At 42.8% G+C, this 20,657-nt stretch overlaps 1 protein-coding gene across 1 annotated transcript; it reads right to left on the bottom strand.

The window, feature by feature from the left end:
- Positions 1-11,979: 11,979 nt before the first annotated feature.
- On the bottom strand, positions 11,980-15,932 carry LOC136648544 (interleukin-20-like). Its single transcript, XM_066624660.1, has 5 exons — positions 15,774-15,932; positions 14,594-14,656; positions 13,732-13,884; positions 13,353-13,427; positions 11,980-12,060 (listed from the first exon to the last, which is right to left on the bottom strand). Exons 1-5 carry the CDS (start codon positions 15,930-15,932, stop codon positions 11,980-11,982), a joined length of 531 nt encoding a protein of 176 aa, XP_066480757.1.
- Positions 15,933-20,657: the final 4,725 nt, after the last annotated feature.

Genomic DNA, 20,657 nt, shown 5'->3' with positions numbered 1-20,657 from the left:
GGCTCGGAATCCACACTGCGATTCTGGATAGACGCTCTCTGCAAGTACCTGGAGCCTCTTTAGTACAACTCGGGCAAACAGCTTTCCTACAACGCTAAGGAGAGAGATGCCGTGGTAGTTGTTGCAGTCACCCCTGTCACCTTTGTTCTTGTACAGCGTGATGATGTTTGCATCCCTCATGTCTTGAGGTACTCCACCTTCTCTCCAGCAGAGACAGAGGATTTCATGCAGCTCAGTGACGATGATCTCTTTGCAGCATTTTAGGACTTCAGCAGGGATGCTGTCTTTTCCAGGTGCCTTGCCAAAGGCAAGGGAGTCCAGGGCCACGTGAAGTTCTTCTAGGGTTGGTTCACTGTCAAGCTCTTCCAGCACAGGCAGGCACTCAATCTTGTTCAGTGCTTCTTCGGTGACTACATTTTCTCTGGAATATAGCTCAGAGTAGTGCTGCACCCAGCGTTCCATCTGCTGCGCCCGATCCTGGATGACCTCGCCTGTGGCAGACTTCAGAGGGGCAATTTTCCTCTGTGTTGGACCTAGGGCCTGCTTGATACCATCATACATCCCCTTGATGTTGCCCGTGTCAGCTGCTATCTGTATCTCGGAACAGAGCTGGAGCCAGTAGTCGTTAGCACATCTCCTGGCAGTCTGTTGGACTTTGCTGCGAGCAGTTCGGAGGACCTGCAGGTTGCGCTCACTGGGACAGGCCTTGTATGCTGCTTGAGCTCTCCTCTTTTCCTCAATGACTGGTGTCAACTCCTCAGAGTGGGCTTCAAACCAGTCTGCCATCTTGTTGGTCTTCTTGCCGAATATGGACAAGGCGGTGTTGTAAACGGTATTCTTGAAATGTTCCCATCTGTTGGATGCGTTTGCATCGGCTGGGCCTGGAAGAGATTCCTCAAGCGCTTGTGCAAATTCCTCCACTTTTCTCTGATCCCGGGTCTTGCTGGTATCAATGCGAGGTCTTCCTTCCTTTTTCGTGTGATACAGTCGCTTTGTTTGCAGTTTCACTCTGCTGCACACCAGGGAGTGGTCAGTGTCGCAGGCAGCACCATGATAACTGCGTGTGATCTTGATGCTGGGAAGGCTGGAGCGTCTGGTGAGGATCAGGTTGAGCTGGTGCCAGTGCTTTGATCTTGGATGTCTCCAAGAGACTCTATGTTGGGGCTTTGTGTTGAAGAACGTGTTGCTGACACAGAGACCGTGATGACAGCAAAACTCTAGCAGGCGTTGGCCATTTTCGTTCATCCTCCCAGTGCCAAACTGACCTAAGCAAGTGGGCCATGAACTGTTATCAGCACCAACTCTAGCATTGAAATAGCCACTGTCAAGAAAATCCCTGTAAAAGAGCCATTGTTCATCCTCGGAGGTCATTCTACTTCTACTGATTTTTAACCAAGGTGAGATACAAGATGTCCCTCAAGTTCCAATTGTAAGAAAGAGGAAAACATTGTCAAATTGTGGAGAGAGTGAGATTCTCCTCTGATTTTAAGGACAGAAATTCTGGTTCAGCAAAATTCTTGTGCAACATTTCCATCTTAGCAGGGATGCACGTGTGCCATGACTGTCTTTAATCATGTGGGATCAGTCATGTGATTAAAGTTTCATCCAAATTGGACCCATTCCACTCTCTGCATTCACATTAAATTGTTTTAAAAGCAGTATCAGCAGCACAAATGGGGGAGAGGTGATCAGATGAACCACCTTTTCACATGTTTAAGAACACTGGCTTGGGAGCAAGAGGGAGGCCAGGACAGGTACATGCCATGTGTTTGTACATCCTGGATTTCATGGGGACAGTTGGGCAATTAAAGATTTCTCTGATATGGCCCAAGCATCATTACCACAAGACACCCCCCCCCCCCGCCTGAGGCAGCATAGTGAAATGCCACACCCCACTTCACTCTGGGCTGGGGTGGAGGTACACTGAGGCAGCTCAGTATGGGGCATTGGTGTGGATTCCCCTGCAACTCTATCACTGCCATCAATCTACTGCCTGAGGAAGCCAACTCACCACACCTTATCAGTAGGTCAGCCATGACTGCTTTGGGATGCTCATTGACCCTGCTTTGTTTTTGTTACATGTATCTCAGGTGGCAGAGACAGCTAAGAATGCCATTAATCAGCTTCAGCTGGTGGGCTGTTGCCACTCTTCCTTTCTGGTGAATTCAGAGCTGTCATTTACATCACAGTAAACATCTGCTTAGACTAGCACAATGTGAGGTATTTGTCTGTTCAATAGTGCAAGAAAAGAGTGGACCATCTAATCTAGGCCTACTGTAATGGAAATGCACAAGATCCCTCTAGGACAGGGGTCTCCAAACCCCCGCCCAGGGGCCAGATGCGGCGTGCAGCAAGCCTTTTTCTGGCCCATGGCCAACTTCTTGTCCCCTGAAAGCCTCTGGCTCACTCAACTGAACAAGACCAGAACTGTGCTCTGATTGTGTCTGGAGGGTGTTCTGGAGGGTGGCCAGAGAGGTTAAATGAATGAGCCCATTCATTCATTTATTCACTCATCTAAGTTCCATCTTTAATTAATTTATTTAAATTTTATATTTAAATTTTTTTTCCGGCACTCAACACCACGCCAGATATTTGATGCAGACCTCTGGTCAAAAAGTTTGGAGACCCCTGCTCTAGGAGATGGGGTGTGGTGTCAACAGTGGCCCCTTGCTCTGGCAGGCAAGCAAGGGGTTAATCTCAGGGCTCTAACTAGCAGTGGGTATGCTGCACAGCTGCAGCTACTAGAGGCTACCAAGTCATTAAGGGATGAAAATAGCACCTGATGAAGAATGAGTTTGGTGGGTAATAGGAGGAGGAAAGCTTGGAGCGAGTAACTAACTAACTAAAGGATTAATGGGTTGAGGAACTAATGGCTGATAGACTAAAGGACAGAGGGGTGAATAGACTTTGGAGACTGCTGGGGACACTGGGGATTAGAACATAAGAACAGCCCCACTTGATCAGGCCATAGGCCCATTTAGTCCAGCTTCCTGTATCTCACAGTGGCCCACCAAATGCCCCAGGGAGCACACCAGATAACAAGAGACCTGCATCCTGGTGCCCTCCCTTGCATTGGCATTCTGACATAGCCCTTTCTAAAATCAGGAGGTTGCACATACACATCATGGCTTGTAATCCATAATGGATTTTTCTTCCAGAAACTTGTCCAATCCTCTTTAAAGATATCCAGGCCAGATGCCGTCACCACATCCTGCGGCAAGGAGTTCCACAGACCGACCACACACTGAGTAAAGAAATATTTTATTTTGTCTGTCCTAAGCTTCCCAAGACTCAATTTTAGTGGATGCCCCCTGGTTCTGGTGTTATGTGAGAGTGTAAAGAGCATCTCTCTATCCACTTTATCCTTCCCATGCATAATTTTGTGTGCATGGCTGCTATGCCCAAGACCTGCTGAGGACCAAGGTGTTGCTGTAGTGGCTGGAGAAGCTGCAGGAGAGGGGAGGAAGGAGGACCTCTGCAGGTTGAATAGGTGAGCTGCCCTGGTGGTGGTGTCCAGCAGGGCAGAACTAGGGCCATTGTTGGGGAGCTAATTAGCTAAAAGTGGGTATAAATTCTCTAAGTGGAGCTTGCCTTGGAATTTGGCAAAACACCTACCTATAATGGCTGCCAGTTTGGGGGGGGGGGGCTCACGTGAGGTGCTGTTGTGTCAGCCGTATACTTTCAACCATATGTATTTACCCTGACTCTTAGATAAACAAATAAAGTCCTTCTGGGTCCTCAGACCTTGGTGAGAGCACTGAGGATATGAAACAGGAAGGGTATTCAGATTTGTCCCTATTTATTTTGGACTATTGAACTCAACCCCAGTGATGTTCCACTGAATGCACAGACTTCAGAGCTAAGTGGTATATGGATCTTAGGGCCAAGTTGGTGGATATAGTCATGCTTCCCCTGCCACACTCATTGAAGTTATATGACTGTTAATGTGAGTGGGTGGTCTAAATACCTTCTCAGTTGTGGTGCTTGCTTTCTGGAATCCCTTTCTAAGGGAACATTGGATGGGCACTTCCATATACTCTCTCACTGTGTGTGATATTTTGCCATTTTGTTCTTAATGTTAGGGTCTGATTTTGCATTGGTTTTAAAAAAGGTTTTATATAGTTTATTCTTTTGCATATTGCCTCAAACGCCAGTAGTCTGGGATGGTAAGTTTTCCATACAAATAAGAGGATATAGAGAGACATAACCAAGGGATAGCAGATGGCAGAGGCCATTAGTGTAGGAGTGGACAGTTTTAAATCTCTGAACATGCCCCAGACCAGTTTGGGTAGGATTGGCTCACAACCAAAGCTGTAGGGTCAACCTCTTTAGGAGGTATATGATTGCAGGTATTTCCCATATTGGTTTACAGGAAGAGATCTTCTACACTGAGAAGCAGAACAGTCCCAGCTTTACAAAGTGGTATCAGCAAGCCAGAACATAGCCCTCTATTTCCTTTCTCTCGGTCATGCAGTTTTTTCATAGGTAGTATCCAGGTAGTGATGCTGAAACCTGGAACAGGAAGTGTATCGCATTGGGAAAATACACCACGTCTGCCTGGAAAGCACAAGACTTTTTCTTTTTTCTTCCCCCCCCCCCCCCGACATAGCTAAAAACAGTACCACACGATCACAGTTTTATATGTGACTACGTCTGGAGTAAGAAAGCCTCCAGGCAGAGACATGCCTTTTTGCAAATCCTGACACAGATCAAAGAAATGCTCGTTTTGCCTGTTGGCAAGTTTCCACCAGAGTTACTGAAAAAGAGAAGGAAAGAAGTTTAATTGTTTTCTTTGCTGGCTTCTTCATGCTATCAGTAGGTTTGTCCAAGTTTGCATCACCCTCATTATAACATTTGTTCTTATCAGGCCTTTCTGACTGTTATGCTGGCAAAGAGACATACATATTTTCTTTGAGACAACAGGTGCTCCACTTTAAGGTACTGTGAAAGATGTACCTGCACAGCTAGCCTATATTATACTGTGATTTATGTGAGTTGCCAGATTTTAAGGTTGCTTTCTTACAGTGTTGTCTTAGGGTTGGTTCTGATCCAGTGAACCTTTACTGAAACAGGAGCTTTAATGCATATACTGATTCTCCACCCCCCCCCCCATGAAGAAATTCCTGGCTTACTTCAATGGGGTATGAAGTTCTACATGTACAAAGGAACTCTGAATACATGTGGGGCTGTGGTCCAGAGACAGATTTTGGAAGTCAACCTGCACTGAGCTTTGTTTCAGGACTTCCTAGTGTCAAATCTCATATCTGCCACAAACTTACTAGGTAGACTTTGGGAAGCCACTCCCCCACAATGCTGGAGTCAAGATTACTGGGGTCTCTGGGGCAAAGCTCTGTGCTGGGTCTGCCATACCATCCCATGCTGGTATGCTGGGAGTAACTGTCACCAGATGGTCCCTCTGATGGTGTGAGTCCTTAGCCAATGCCAAATCTTGGTAATGCCACACCTAATTTCCTCTCAGCCTCAGTGCCCAAGCTGCAATATGGAGATAAAGCTTACAGGGTTGTTGTAAGAACTGCAGCAATGTAACATATGTGAAGTGCTTTACACACCCAAAAAGCCCTATACTAATACAATGTTATAATATTATAATACTAATAATTGTTATTATTATTAAGAAAATCATACATATTGGAAACATGTCAATGCAACTTTCCTGGGATTGATTTCTATACATACCTTCTTGTTGCAGTTTGTGTTGTGCTCTGCTTCACCTAGGTTTGACTGTTTTAAAAGATAGTGCTAAATTAAAATACACTCAAATTTATTCACATTTTTATACAACCTTTCCTCCAAGGAACTCAGGGTGGTATATATAGTTTGTTCCCTCCTTCTGTCCTCACAACAACCCTGTGATGTAGGTGAGACTGAGATATAGTGACGGGCCCAAAGGAAGCTTCATGACTGAGAGGAAATTTGAACCTGGATCTTCCAGGTTTAAGTCCAACTCCCAAACCACTACCCAATCCTCCCCACAATGGTATCTCCAGAGGAACCATCATGGTAGAGTGTACCCAAGTTGTCTCTGCAGAAGCAAATTGGACATTTGAACATTATGAACCTTATGAAGAAGAACAACCAGCTAAGGGCACAATCCCAACCCCTTATGTCATTACTTTCCAGCACTGGCATAGAGGGTCATGTGCTGAATCCTGCAGTTGGGTGTCACTCGCTAGATGCTGCTCCTGTAATCAGGGCTGCATTGAAACTCCCCTACATATGCTACTGCAATGCCCTATATATGAGAATATCAGAGCCAAATACTTATACCCAATTCTAGTAGACAAGAAGGAATATCCTGATGATGTTAAAATTCAGCATTTGTTGAGTGATGTTTCCAGCAATGTAACTGAGAGGGTGGTGGTTTATTTACAGCAAATGGTGGCAAAAAGAATTAAGAAATAACACCTAACTGACAGTATATCTTGATGAGGTAAATACTCTGAACCTCCTTGATCATTGTATAGCCTTTGTATTAATATTAATGACCTTAGGTCCGCATCTGCTGCTGCTGTTGTTGCATCTGTATTATATGCCAATAAAGGTCTGTTGAGTTTGAGTTTTGGGTGTCACTCACAGAAGCCTCCTCAAAGTAAGGAATTGTTTGTTCCCTTACCTCAGAGCTGCATTGCCCTTAAGTCAGTGCTGGAAAGCACTGACATAAGGGGTTAGGATTGCACCCTATCTTGCTTATCTGAAGAATGGAATGTCATTTACTATCAAAGATCACTTTAAATATCATACTTGTCAAAAACGGATGTGTCTTTATTCTGCTCCTTACAAACAATGGCACATGAATGGACCAGATTTTATTTGACGAAGCACCCCAAGTATCCTTGTGAACACAATAGTAAAATATGGGCTAGATAGTGATACTGTTTGGCAAATTCCAGGGATGTGCCTGAGTCACTGAGACCAAGTCTCAAGTCAAGTTTAGAGTCAGGGACCCCACAAATCATGACTGCTGCAAGTTGACCTGTAAGAAATTTAGAGTCTTTAGAGTAAAGTCATGAGTCATTTCAAGAAATGACTCATGTGCAGCCCCCCTAAAAACTTCAAGTCTTTCTCTTCCCCTCAACCGCCCCGAGCACCTTACTCCTGGAACCTACCTTCCACCATATCTGCTGCCATCCTTCAGAATGCCTGCTTCCAGATTGCCCATGAGTTTGTGAGTGTGATGTGGAAGCGGTGGGGGGAAAAGTAAGCTGTAACACACATGAAATAGGGACTTGTGGTAGGACTCAAGTCATTTCGAGTCCAGGCTTGTTTTTAGAATCACTGGCCCTAAGTTGCTTGTTGAGTTGGGGTCAGCAACGTCCATGACTCGAATCGACATGTGACTTTCAAAAATGTGTGTTTGGGTGACTCCACTCGAGTTATCCCTAGTTGAGTTCCCATCCCTGGTGAATTCAAAGCTGGTTAAACTACTGTTTCCAATGAAAGTAAATAAATGACCCTGTCAACTTGGATCCTGTGCCTTTCAACATTTTTATAAATGACACGTTGAGGGGGGTAAGGCTATTCTTCTCAGATTTGCAAAAGGCACAAAGCTAGATGAAATAGATAACATCCTGGACGACAGAATCAGGATTCAAAACAAACTTGACAGGCTCTACCATTGGGTCTTAATCACCAAGTTGAAGTTCAGTGGAGACAAATGTAAAGTTCCAAACACAGTCCTGGAACGTGCTGGAATCCCTAGCATGTATGCACTGCTGAAACAGAGACGCCTGTGTTGGATCAGTCATGTCGTGAGAATGGATGATGGCCGGATCCCAAAGGATCTCCTCTATTGAGAACTTGTGCAAGGAAAGCGCCCTACAGGTAGACCACAGCTGCGATACAAGGACATCTGCACCCTCTGCTAATTTAGCATGGGAATAAGGGTCAAATTTATATTTCCGCCCCATCATGTTCCAGATGTTTCTAACTGAGGCCAGAGCTACTGGTTTCTCTTTAACATTAGCATATTTGGACCCCAAAGCTATCCATTTCCACAGACGGGCAATGAGAGATGTTTTAAGTCTAGCCCAGGATGGGATCGCCACCTGTGAAATATTCCACCGATTATGAAAACCCAGCAAATAAGCCTGGTAGTATACACTGAAATCAAAGAGTCTAGGTCCCCTAGTGCAGTGGTTCTCAAACTTTCCTGGAGATTTACTCCCGGGGTGAGTCTTTGCAGGGCAGGAGCAGCAAAGTGATCCTCAGGATCGTGCCCCTGTGGGGAAAGAGGGGCTATTTTTCAACTAACCTTACGTGCTCTCAGGGTCCGGGGTGTGTGGGGAGCCCTGCGGAGCGCTTGCAGGACTCCCCATGGCTTATAAATAGTGAAAGTTGCAAGCACGATTAAACCAGATGGTTTCGAAAGGAAACCAGAAACCATCTGGTTTTATCACGCTTGCAACTTTTACTATTTAGAAGCCGCAGGGAGCCCTGCAAGCACTACTCAGGGCTCCCCACACACACCCCCAGACCCTGTAAGCACGTAAGGTTAGTTGAAAAATAGCCCCTCTTCCCCTGCAAGGTCACGATCCTGGGGATCGCTTTGCTGCTTTCCCCCTGCCCCCACCCCTTAAAGGGAACAGGGCATCATTACACAAGCTGGTAGTGTAGACCCACCAGTTTGCGAACCACTGTCCTAGTGGAACACAAATTGATCACGAGTAGTGCGCTGCAGCTTCAAAAAAGTGAATATAATGCTGAGGCATAGAGTCCAGATCACAAAAAGTAATAATTCTGCTCTGTTCTGCACTAGTCAAACTTTACTTGGAATATTGCATCCAGTTACGTAAGAACATAAGAAGAGCCCAGGGCCCATCTAGTCCAACTTCTTTATCTCACAGTGGCCCACCAAATGCGTCAGGGAGCACAAAAGACCACAAGATACTTGTATCTCGCTGCCACCTCCCTACATCTACATTCTATTTATACTCATACCCCCCAGTGAAGACACCAGATTGCACTTGGGTTTAACTTGTGCTACTTTATTAAACATAGTGACCAATTTTTAATGCGTGAAACCTACTGAATATAACTTCCCTCCCTTGCCAGTCTGTGGTAGGTGAAAAAACTGTTCTGGGCACCACATTGACAAGCTGGAATGGGTTCAAAGAGGGGAAGCAAAGACGGTGAGGGATCTGAAAACCAGTTCCAGTCTCATTATTGTCAATGCTCTCAAGTAAGTGCGCTTAGGTATTGCAGTCAGCTTCATGCATTTGTAGCCTCTCTAGCATTAAAGGTTTTCAATCAGAGGCTGGTAGCAACTGTCAAGGAAGCTTTGGTTGCCTGCACTGGACTAGGTGACCTCCAAGGTCCCTTCTAACTCCATGGTTCTATGTAAGGGGAGATGGTCCATCAGATACACTGTTCCCTTAAACGTCAGAACCAGCACCTTGAATTGCACTCAGAAATGGACCCGCAACCAGTGCAGATGGAATAGCGCATACATGCGCAGACATAGCGCATACCTGTGCTGTTCAGCAGAAATGCAGTGACATTCTGCACAAACTGATGTTTCTGAATGATCTTTATGGGCAGGCCCCATGTACAGTGCACTAGAGTAGTCCAACTGAGAAGCAACAAATTAATAGACAACTATAGTTAGGAAATGATGCAACTGGGACACCAATCCAAGGTGGGCAAGAGCACCCTGGGCCACAGCCAAAACCTGAGTATCCAGGTGTAATGTTGAACCCAAGAGTACCCCTAAACTAAATGTGGTTTACGTTGTATATTCAGTTATGTATACTGTAGCTTAGTTGCAGATTTCTGAGATATTAAGAGTGTTTTCTCCATCTTTCCTTCACCCCGATTTCCAAGAAGGTGTCTCTTCTGTTTAGCAGCCAGCATTTGTATTTCCAGGGTTTATGTGTATACTTTCTTAGGGCCAAATCTTTCCCAACTTTCCAGTGCTGATGCAGCTGTGCCAGTGGGGCATGCACTGGCAAGGCAGTAGTCACAGACACAGTAATCACAGAGGCCTCCTCAAGACAGGGTGACCAGATGTCATAACCGCAATAGAGGACTAGGCACCCCAAAATGTAGGACAACCAAGTAAAATGTAGGACACGGCAAATAATAGCTAAAAGCCACTCATATACTGATTTCATGTGGTTAAACACTATATTATTTTATTATTACATTTAAAGCAATATTAAATATAACTTATTAATTACAAGAAGGCTATGCGCTGCCCGCGGGGGCTGCTCACAGGGAAAATGAGGACATTTAAGTTCTTTTCCAGGACATGAGGTTGAAAAAGAGGACATGTACTGGAAAAAGAGGACATCTGATCACCCTGCCTCAAGATAAGGGAACATTTTTTTCCTTATATTGGGGCTGAATTGTGACTGCATGACATCATAAAGTTGGATGGGATTGGGCCTGCATATTTCGGGCATGGGTTTCAGTTTGCAGACTTTCCACCTTCTTCAATATTACGGCTTACTATTGAAAGACAAAAGTAATTTATTTTACAACACCTCTAGTTCGTTGTTAAAATATTGCATCTTTATTTCAGCAAGAGGAAAACATTAATGTTATATTTAGCATATTTGAGTTTCAAAATAATTTAAACATTTTGAATAAAAAAAACAATTCATCATTTATATAAGGGAACTTGTACACATTTCAAATTCCCTGTACCAGACCAGGTTAATAACACAGGACTACAAAACGGAGTGTCAGAAACGTTTTTCCCAAACTTTATGGTGATTTGATATGAATTTAGGGTGCCGATTCCAAAAATGGCATCTGTTTTGCCCTATCACATCTAGTTTTGGAGATTTAGTATAGCCTCATTAGTGAAGGGTTCAAGCAGCTTCCTCATGAGGAAGCCATGGTGTAGGCTTACTCATGAGGAAGCTGCTTAAACCATTCACTAAAGAGGCTGTGCCGTGTCTCCAAAACCAGATGTGTTAGGGCAAAACAGATGCCATTTTTGGAATCAGCACCCCAAATATACCCAGAAATTGGTGTAATGTTTAAGGAAGCAAAATGTGCATTGGCCTGTGTAATTAACAGCCCAATCCTATCCACACTTTCCTGGGAATAAGCCCCATTGACTCTAATGGGACTTACTTCTGAGTAGACATGCATAGGATTGGGCTGTCAGTATGTTACAACTTATTTAAGTTATAAAACATATAAAATAGGCTTTAAGATAAATACATTATAAACAAAACCATAAATAATAATTCATATTTATTTATATTTATTAATAATAAATATTATATTTAATATTAATAAATAAAATATTTATTAATAATTTAATTTATCTGTAATAAATAACATTGAAATAAAAAGGTCAAGTGAAAGTCATTCCTGCTAACTGGGTAAGAGGCACTTTTTAAGTGGGTGCTCTTCTTTTATTTAGCGGGGGGGGGGGGGAGAGTAACTGGCCCTCCTCACCCCAGCACTGTCTTTTCTAGTGGCTGCCTGCTGGTGTTCTTTTGCATCCTTTTAGATTGTGAGCCCTTTGGGGACAGGGAACCATTAGTTGTTTGTTTGATTTTCTCTGTAAGTTTTGTGAACTTGCCACAGGGATTCTCATTCAAATTCCTCAGAAGTCAATGAGGCTTTTGCTATTGATTTCATTGAGCAATATGAATCAAGAAACTGGCACACCCGAGAGTGCCACCAGTGCAAACACCTTTGAAATGAAGGCAAGGTACACAGGGCTTAGTTTGCAGAAGCTAATGAGAATGCAGAAGGAATGCAGAAGGAATGAGAAATAGCATGGTGTTGTGGTCCAGATCTTCAGTTGCTTTGGATCTATAAAACTGGTATTGGTCTCATATTTCAAGTGTGACATCAGTCAATTATTTGGACAGGTTTATTACCAAAAGTTAAAAAAATTGGCTTAGCAAAATAAATTAAATAAATATCAATAATTTACGGTTCTTGAAATGAAAATGACACTTTGCATTTTTGTGGTTCTATGTCTTCTGTTCTGTGCCATCAGTTTCTGATGTCTTCCATCCAGGCAAACAGAATGTCCATCTCTCCCAGAGCTTTGATTGCTGCTGTATTCTTTGCCAGCTAAAGAGGCGAAAAAAGAGAGCAAAGACACTGGTGTCAAAAATATTCATCACTGAGGAATATTGATACAACAAGAGGTTGATAGCTGGGTATGTATATCTTTTATTCATTAAATGAGTGTCCTCTACCAGAGCTTTCCCAAGTAACTATTTGTTGCTTAAATTAGATTTATCTTTATTATGATGACATAATGTTATATTTCCAAACATATGACTCCAAGTCTATATTAATAACTCCAAATCTATATTAACGATTATTAACGGAACCTTAAAGAACAACATATGATCAATAATTCTTAAGAAAAGCTGCAAGACTGAACAAAACCAATGGGAGCCATGAAACCTATTAGAACCATAATACTCACATAGAACATACCAAGTCAGTTAGAACTGCCCCTTGCTTTGCAATCTAAATCATGCAATGAAGGGTTATTTAGACATTCTGTTCACCTATGCAGTTATATGGTGGTGGCACAGTACGCTGGGGGAAGACAGACATACACGTGCACTTCCATCTGATAAACTGGGCCAATATACACATATATCATTAATGATCAGAAAATCCCATATATACATATAGTTTTATTACACTACTAGAGCATTACAAGTAGAGTAATGAGTTTCCAGCCTATGGAACATGCCCTGTCCTGTGAATCCAGTTTCTGTTTCTATACATTGCAGTTATGTCTGGATAAGGTATTGATTCAGACTGAGGCATAAGGAGTAATGCTGTGGGACTACTGCATTCTCTATCATTATTATTTAAGCAGGAACAGTCTGCCCCCTTACATATTCTCCTGCTTCAGTCAAAGAGAAATAACCTCTTTTAGAAATAAACAAATGTTCCTGTCATTTATATATGCTATTAAAATTACAATTAAAAAACTCAAACATATGGATATTTTCCATCTACATTACTATATTGAGGAACAAGCAACTTTTAGATAAAGGAGTAGCTCTGGGGAGATAAAGGAAAGATGTTCCTGAAAAGTAGACTTCTTTCTACCACTGAGCTTTGAGTAGAAGGTATAGGAAGCAACATGAAAATTAGGCTACTAAGGAGAAATCCTGCACTGATATTGTATTTATGGATTGTGACATGGAAAAACAGCATTCTGTGATGGCCCCACTTTCATTGCCTTCTGATGCATTGATGGACAGGGGATCAGAATGTGCTGGTATTTTAACAATCCCAAAATTCTAAAGCTTCCTAGCAAATCTTGCAATGTGTTTTTTTTTTTAAATCAAGTACAGAATCTTCAATATCAGATAGGAAAAAACAGATCAAGTTACCTTTTCATATTCTGTCAGTATAAGTTTAAATCTTCTATGGGACTCTTCCCCACAGGTACATTTGTTTTGGTCGTGCTGATTTTGGAAAAGTACACAAGGAAACAATTAGAACAAAGACATGGAACAAGGTCAAGATAAACAGGGTCAAAGCTTTGGGCTTTGCTTTGGCAAGTGGAATTGAATTTTAGATGAGCAACCCTAGACACTGACTCCGTCCTCATTTATACCAAGAGTCACCTTGCAAGCTTGAAATTGTTGATTTGTAAAATATATTTCCATCTCTATGACCTTTGGAGGTTTAGGGCTTTGGGGTGCCCAGCGCATGGGTTCCTGAGATTTGGTCCCATTCTATGGCACAAAGAACAAGAGTAATACTTACACACTTTTTCAAGGTTGCCTTGATGCTAAGGATGGAATTGGCTAAGGTGCTGGTTTTCCTTCTAAGCAAGTTGTTTGTTGGCTCATAGTGTTTGAAAACAGTTTCAGTGTAAAACCTGAGTATACGATGGAATAAGCAGCAACTCTCTGATACCTGATAAGCAAGAAAGGAAAAAATGAAACGTGAGCAGTCAAATCCACATCTCCCAGCTTGGTATCTAGGCCCTCTAGAAACTAGCTGAGATATGCATTTACAGTATTTACTCTCTCAGCACTTGATGCCTCCTACTCAAATGTTTGAAATGTCTCCAATGACAAGAATTGTCTGAGTTGAAATTGGCTGACTTAAAAGGTCTGTCTATGGCAATTGCCCTGTGATGGCTCACTCACACCTATTGTTGTCAGAACAGGTTTATGTGTGAACCAGTCCTAACAGTCCAGTCCACCACATTGTGCTATGCTAGCCACACTGCGTGCTATGGGGGGTGGTTGAATAGATGGTCTGAGAGAGATAAGGCCACCTCTCCATAGGTCACCTGGCCATCAGTGGGTCTCCTCGGATCTATGCTAGCTATTTTGCTGGTGTAAGTCTTAGGAAAGATAGGGGGCATGTCAGGCTGGGAAAAGAGTGATAGGGTCCCAATGTGGGCTACTGCTGCCAAGATCCTTCCTCCTGTTCCCAAACCACCTCCTGTCTTCCCGTTCTCTGCCCTGAACCTTGGGCCGACAATTTCATACAGAATTTTTCTATCAGTAGTTCTTCCATTCTATATAAAGTATTCACAAATGGACTCAATGTGACTCTTGGCCAAGACCAACTAGCATCTTGGAGCACTCCTGTATTTTCATGAAGTTATATTTACCGGGTTTTCCTGTAGGACAGTTCCATTCAGCAATATCACATCTGTCTTGTTATCTTGGGTTTGCTGCAATTACAAAAAGAAGAGAGTGTGAGATCATGTGAACCCAAGAAACAATTGGAAAAGGGGTAATGTTGAAAGAACACAAATCTTGTTCTTTTGAAGTAAGAATCTGAAGTCAGATATTCAACATAGGCTCTGATAGCCAGACACTGAATTCTGTTCACATTCTCCATCTTTAACTAGCTTCAAATAGTCACTTCTGGAACCTTTGCTGCTGACTTAGCAGTCTTGTGATTCTTTTCTGCTTTTCTTGCACTGCATTCTTCAGTTACTGTAGACCGGTTTGGAAAATATCTATTAACTCAAACTGCCCTATGCATTTATGGTCATGCATGTGCCCAACGTGTGCACATGCTACCCCTTTCCCTCACTTCCTGGCTAGTTTTTTACCAATGGGTGTAGAGGGGCAGTTTGGATGAACCATCCCCAACCATGAGTTGCGACCACCTGAATGCAAAGCATATGTTCCAGGGCAAATTATTCCACCATACCTCTCCAGTCATTCCATATTCCTTTTTTTCCTCAGAATCTTGTGATTTTGTGTTATATGTGGAATTTAGTCTCCAAACATGATGCATTCCAGAAATCAATACTATTTTCATCATGATTTTGTTCATCAGCATAATAATCATTGTGTTGGAAAGATTCAGAGCCCATTCCTAAGCTCCACGTGCTAACCCAGTGCTGGGCGGGCATATAGACCGCAGAGGTAAGTGGGGGCATGGGGGAGGCAAGGAGGAGGTGTTCTGGGGAGGGGGGAGGCGGGGAGAGGGTGGGGGAGGTGTGCCGGGGGAAGGAGCAGGGAGGGAGAGAAATGGGACCAGTGGAGTGTCACTTCACAGGATCCAAAGCCTCTGTGTTGGTCTCGCTGCCCAACACGGACGCTTTTACCTCACCAGTGACGAGTGACCATTGCAGGGCTATTCCCTTTACCCGGGGGAAGGGGACAAAAGTGCCACCAGTAACTGCCTTGGGTGCACAGGATGCTGTGGCAGCCATTTTCGGTGCCACCACAGCCATGTACCCCAGGCAGCTCAGGATTAGGCTATCAGACTGCTAACCAGCCCTATTTTCAAATCAAAAACCAGCAGTCAAACATGGATCTCCAAGTGCTACTTACAATGGTTTCTTTGATTGTACCAAAGTGATCCCTTAGTTCCCGAAGAGATACACTATTCAATTCACATTGGCCAAAGTTGATCTTTCTGCTTGCTGTGGTCACAGTCTTGCCAAAGAAAAATGAAAGGAGAACAAGACTGAGGAAAGGACCGATGGCCATTGTTGTATGAAAACCAAATCACTCCTGTAAAAAGATACAAATGGTTTAGCGGTCTGTTGATTTAGAAGTCTGGGCTAATGCAATTAAATTAATGACTAGCTTTGAAAATCAAACTTTATAGAAAAACCAACATGATTTTGATATTTAGACACCAACACGGAAAAGTCATATTCTCTTGTTCATTAATGAATTTTATTTTCTACTAATTCATTACTTAAGTAGACAGGAACCAAAGATGACAAATGAACCAAAGATGCTACTCCTACAGTACAAACCTATGTATGTCTACTCTGAAGTAATACCCATTGAGCTCAATGGGGCTTATTCCCAGGAAAGTGTATATAGAATTCTTGTCCATTTCTCATTTACTTGCAGTTTCATCCTCTTGATTTAAGAAAATGCAATTTTTTTCCAGGTAAATTATCTTCAATAGAGCATGAGAATAAATATTCTTTTGTAGACCTTTGCTCTAGGTAAATAAAACTCAAGTCATTCATTCTATTTCATTCTCTAATCAGTAAGATCTATTACTTTGAATAGATAGCCAGTAAAAACAGAAAACTTTTAGATTTCATGCTAATATACAACACATATACTTCCAGTGCTTACCTTGGTTTTCTGGGTGCTGTGACGTTCAGTGATGTGTAACTACCTACCTCTGGTCCCTTATATTTATATATGAAAGTCTGTGCAGGAAATTTCCTCTAACGTGACAGGTAACATGATGGCTCACTCTCCTTTCAGTTGCATCATTTGCATTTGCAAACATAGTTTCCTCAAAGGGGAAAAAAATGCACAATCATGAGTTAATAGTAGGTGACATCACAAGGTGAAGGTTTTTGAAGATGTACAAAATATGGGCTCTTGAAAAAGAGAGAATTTTAATCCCCTGCTAATTGGGTACAAAAAGATGTACAAAATATGGGCTCTTGAAAAAGAGAGAACTATTAATCCCCTGCTAATTGGGTAAGGGGCACTTTTTCTAGTGGCTGCTCCTTTTTTTAGCAGGGGGAGAGTAACTGGCCCACCTCACCCCAGCAGTGTCTGTTCTAGTGGCTGTCTGCTGGTATTCTTTTGCATTTTTTTAGATTGTGAGCCCTTTTGGGACAGGGAGCCATGTAGTTATTTGATTTTTCTCTGTAAACCGCTTTGCGAACTTTTAGTTATAAATACTGTTAATAATAATAATAATAATAATAATAATAATAATAATAATAATAATAATAATAATAATAATAATAATAATAATAATAAATTTTTCAAATAGATATTAGTTGCCTGCAGCACTGCTTTTCTGAATTTCTGTTTTTAATTATTGGGAACCTCAGCCTTGAGAAAACAAAACAGCACTTAAAACAATTTGATTTGTATTTGTAACAGTTATGAAATATTAAATTTTATTATGATTTCATAATAGATGTTCCTAGCTTTTCTCAGCTGGATCAACTTTTGCACGTAAATCGGAAGTTCTGTTGTTCATTTGTACAGTCCCACTTCTTGTAGATCTTATTAGAATAAATACGTCAGTACTGAATAGAGAATAGCTCACATTCAAAGCGTCTTGATGTATCTGGAAGTGCAAAAGAAAGTTAGGTAATAATAGTCATTTTTCCCATAAGAGAAAGTAGCACTTCAGTATTTTTAGTCATGTGACTTTATATACAGTATACCTCAACAATCTTACAGCACAATCCTAGGCATGTCTACTCAGAAGTAAGTCCCATTAGTCAGTGGGGCTTACTCCCAGGAAAGTGTGAATAGGATTGCAGCCTCAGAGCCCAATCCTAGGCATGTCTACTCAGAAGTAATTTCCATTGTATTCAGTGGGGCTTACTCCCAGAAAAGTGTGTATAGGATAGCTGCAGTGGCACAAAAAATGGCTGCCGCTGCATCCTATATACCCAAGGCAGCCACCGGCAGCACCTCAGCAGAAGGAGACTTTCGTCCCCTTCCCGTGGGTAAGCACAGTAGCCCTGCAATGCGGCGACTCGATTCACTGCTGACCTGGTGAGGTAAAAGCCTCCACGTCTGGCGGCAAGCCTGATATGGAGACTTTGGATCTGGTGGAGCTTTGCTCCACCAGTCCCGCCTCCCTCCCTCCGCACTCCTTCCACCTGACACACCTCCACTTGCCCATCACGCCTCCCCCGTCCTCTTCCTTCCCTCTGCCTGCCTCCCCCCTCCCCGGAATGCCACCTCCCCACCTCCCCCCATGTCCCCGCTTACCTCTCTGCTGTTCAGCGGTCCATGCGACGACCACCAAGCGGCGGAGGCCAGGCGCTTGCCTGGCAGTAGCCCAGCACCTGTCAGCAGTAAGCCGGTGTGCAGAGTTCAGGATTGGGCTCTTAATTTCTAGTCCATCCCAGATCTTGGATATGGTAGTTTAAAAGCAATACAGATGAAGTATCTAATAAAATCAGAGTAGAAACCAAACGTAACAAACATGGCTTACAGCAAATGCTTTCCCATAGTCACCAAAGTGAAATAAAAAGATGTTGCATGACATCCAATAGATGCTCAGGCTCAGACTATGGTGAGTCTTCAAGGAAAGGGTTGTGGAGCAACTAATAAAGAATTTTCCTCATGTTCTTTTCTTCCAGATTTGGCACCAAAAAAAGTAGCCAGAAGAAAGCTAGTAGTTGATTTTAGAAATTGCAATGAGAAAGGGGATGTCCTCATTTAGGTAAGATGATGATGATGATGATATGATTCCATATTCCATGATTCCATATCATTTTGTGTGCATGGTAATTTATGTTCCATAAATGGGGAAGCAACTGTATTAATATAACTGAATTCATAGATCTTTGAGTTAAACCACAAAACCTTGTAAAAGCAGACCAAAAGTTATTGATATCTATTTGTATTAGAATATATTTGTGTTATATATTATTATTATTGTTATATATTTGTTTTAGAGAGGATTATTTGTTATAGAATAACTGTGGAATTGCTGGAGGAACATATTGATCAAACTCTGTATTATTTGTTAGTATATATATATAAGAGGTTTCTGTTGAGTTTTCCAGTGTCTGACATATCCATATCACATTGCCAGATCAAATTTAACTGTGGATCAGTGGAGGCACTATTTCTATATAATTGAGAGCCCAATCCTATGCATGTCTACTCAGAAATAAGTCCCATTATAGTCAGTGGGGCTTACTCCCAGGTAAGTGTGGATACAATTGCAGCCTCAGTGAAACTACTCGTATCATACCCTGAGAGCCATTTTTTCTCAAGGAAAAGCATGTAATGCACAAGGAATGAATGGTTCAATACCGGTTCCCCTGGACCCGCCTCCCTACCTCCCCCGACACACCTCCTGCCTGCCCTCTCCTGTCATGCCTCCTCCTGGCCCTCCCCCCGCCCACCTCCCCCCTTCCTGGAACGCCCCCTCCCCGCCCCTGCTTTTCTCTCCGTGGCTTGGCGGTCTGTGAGTCCGCTGAGCAGCAGAGGCTGGGCGCCCGCCCAGCGGTAAGCCTCGCAAACATGCCTTATGGCACATTTGAGACACTGTGTGCCGGCAGTAAGCCAGTGCGTCGAGTCCAGGATTGGGCTCTAAGGCTGCAATCCTGTGCACACTTTCCCGGGAGTAAGCCCCATTGAACATAGTGGGACTGACTTCTGAGTAGATTGCACTGTCATTCTATGAACAGTAATTCATAATACGGTGCAGAAGATAGAGAGGATTTTGGAATCTTGGCACATTCTGTGGTATAAGTGCAGACTTTCCATCCCATTACATAACCAAAAATTAGCTGTGGGTCTTAACATATCCCCCGTATACTGCACAGACTCCTAATGGTATAGAAAAAATACCTGCAAACACTTGTATATATACATACATACCTGCACATTTCTTTACCATACTTCCCATACACTGTTTCGCTGTTGACAAAATATATATTTGCATGTCTTTCATGATTACTTTTTACAGCTCACAATAATAACCAGAAATATCAATGTTCCTAAAGAGCAATCATGATTTGTCTGAAACACAGTGGAAATCCTCTGCATCTTCTGCTTTATCAAAACTGTGCCTCTGTTTTCCTACCTGTTAAGGGCATTGTACAATAATAAACTATAATGCTTATCCATGTAAGACTTTGAAAACCCAGTCCAATGCATGTCTACTCAGAAAAAAAAATCCCATTGAGTTCATTGTGAAATGGAACCTATTCCCAATCAAGCATTTGTAGGATTGCAGAGATGCATGCAGAGATGGGCAAATCGAGTTGAGTCATGAGTCTTGACCCCCCATTACTCGACTCAAAAAAGAGTCCTACTGTGGGGACTATGAGTCGTCCAGAGTGTTTTACAAGTTGCCCAGCTCGAGTCACAAGACTTTCCTTTAAAAAGGCAGCCTTGGCTCCATAGAAAAAAATGGTGCTGCTGCCAGGGTGTGTGTGTGTGTGTGTGTGTGTGTGTGTGTGTGTGTGTGTGTGTGTGTGAAAGTTGTTTTTAAACACTTCCTTGCTCTCTCCGTCCCATTTGTAAACGAGATGGGAGGGGGTGGGACAGACTGCATGAGAGGATGGACAGAAGCGGCAAGAGGGAGGAGGGTCACGTGCAGCAGCTGGGAGGCTTACCAGGATGACCTGATCCCTGGCAGCCCTACTCAGAAGTAGTCCAATTTGCACCAGTTGTTTAATAAGACTTCCTCCTCCCAAGTAATAATGGCGCCCACAGGAGCCATGCGGTTGGAAAATATGATTGTTACTA

This window comes from Tiliqua scincoides, chromosome 4 (genome assembly GCF_035046505.1).
Source record: "Tiliqua scincoides isolate rTilSci1 chromosome 4, rTilSci1.hap2, whole genome shotgun sequence".
In the NCBI taxonomy this organism is placed as follows: Eukaryota; Metazoa; Chordata; class Lepidosauria; order Squamata; family Scincidae; genus Tiliqua; species Tiliqua scincoides.
Note: the sequence above shows the minus strand (reverse complement) of the source record. Positions and strands in the feature narration are given on the sequence as shown.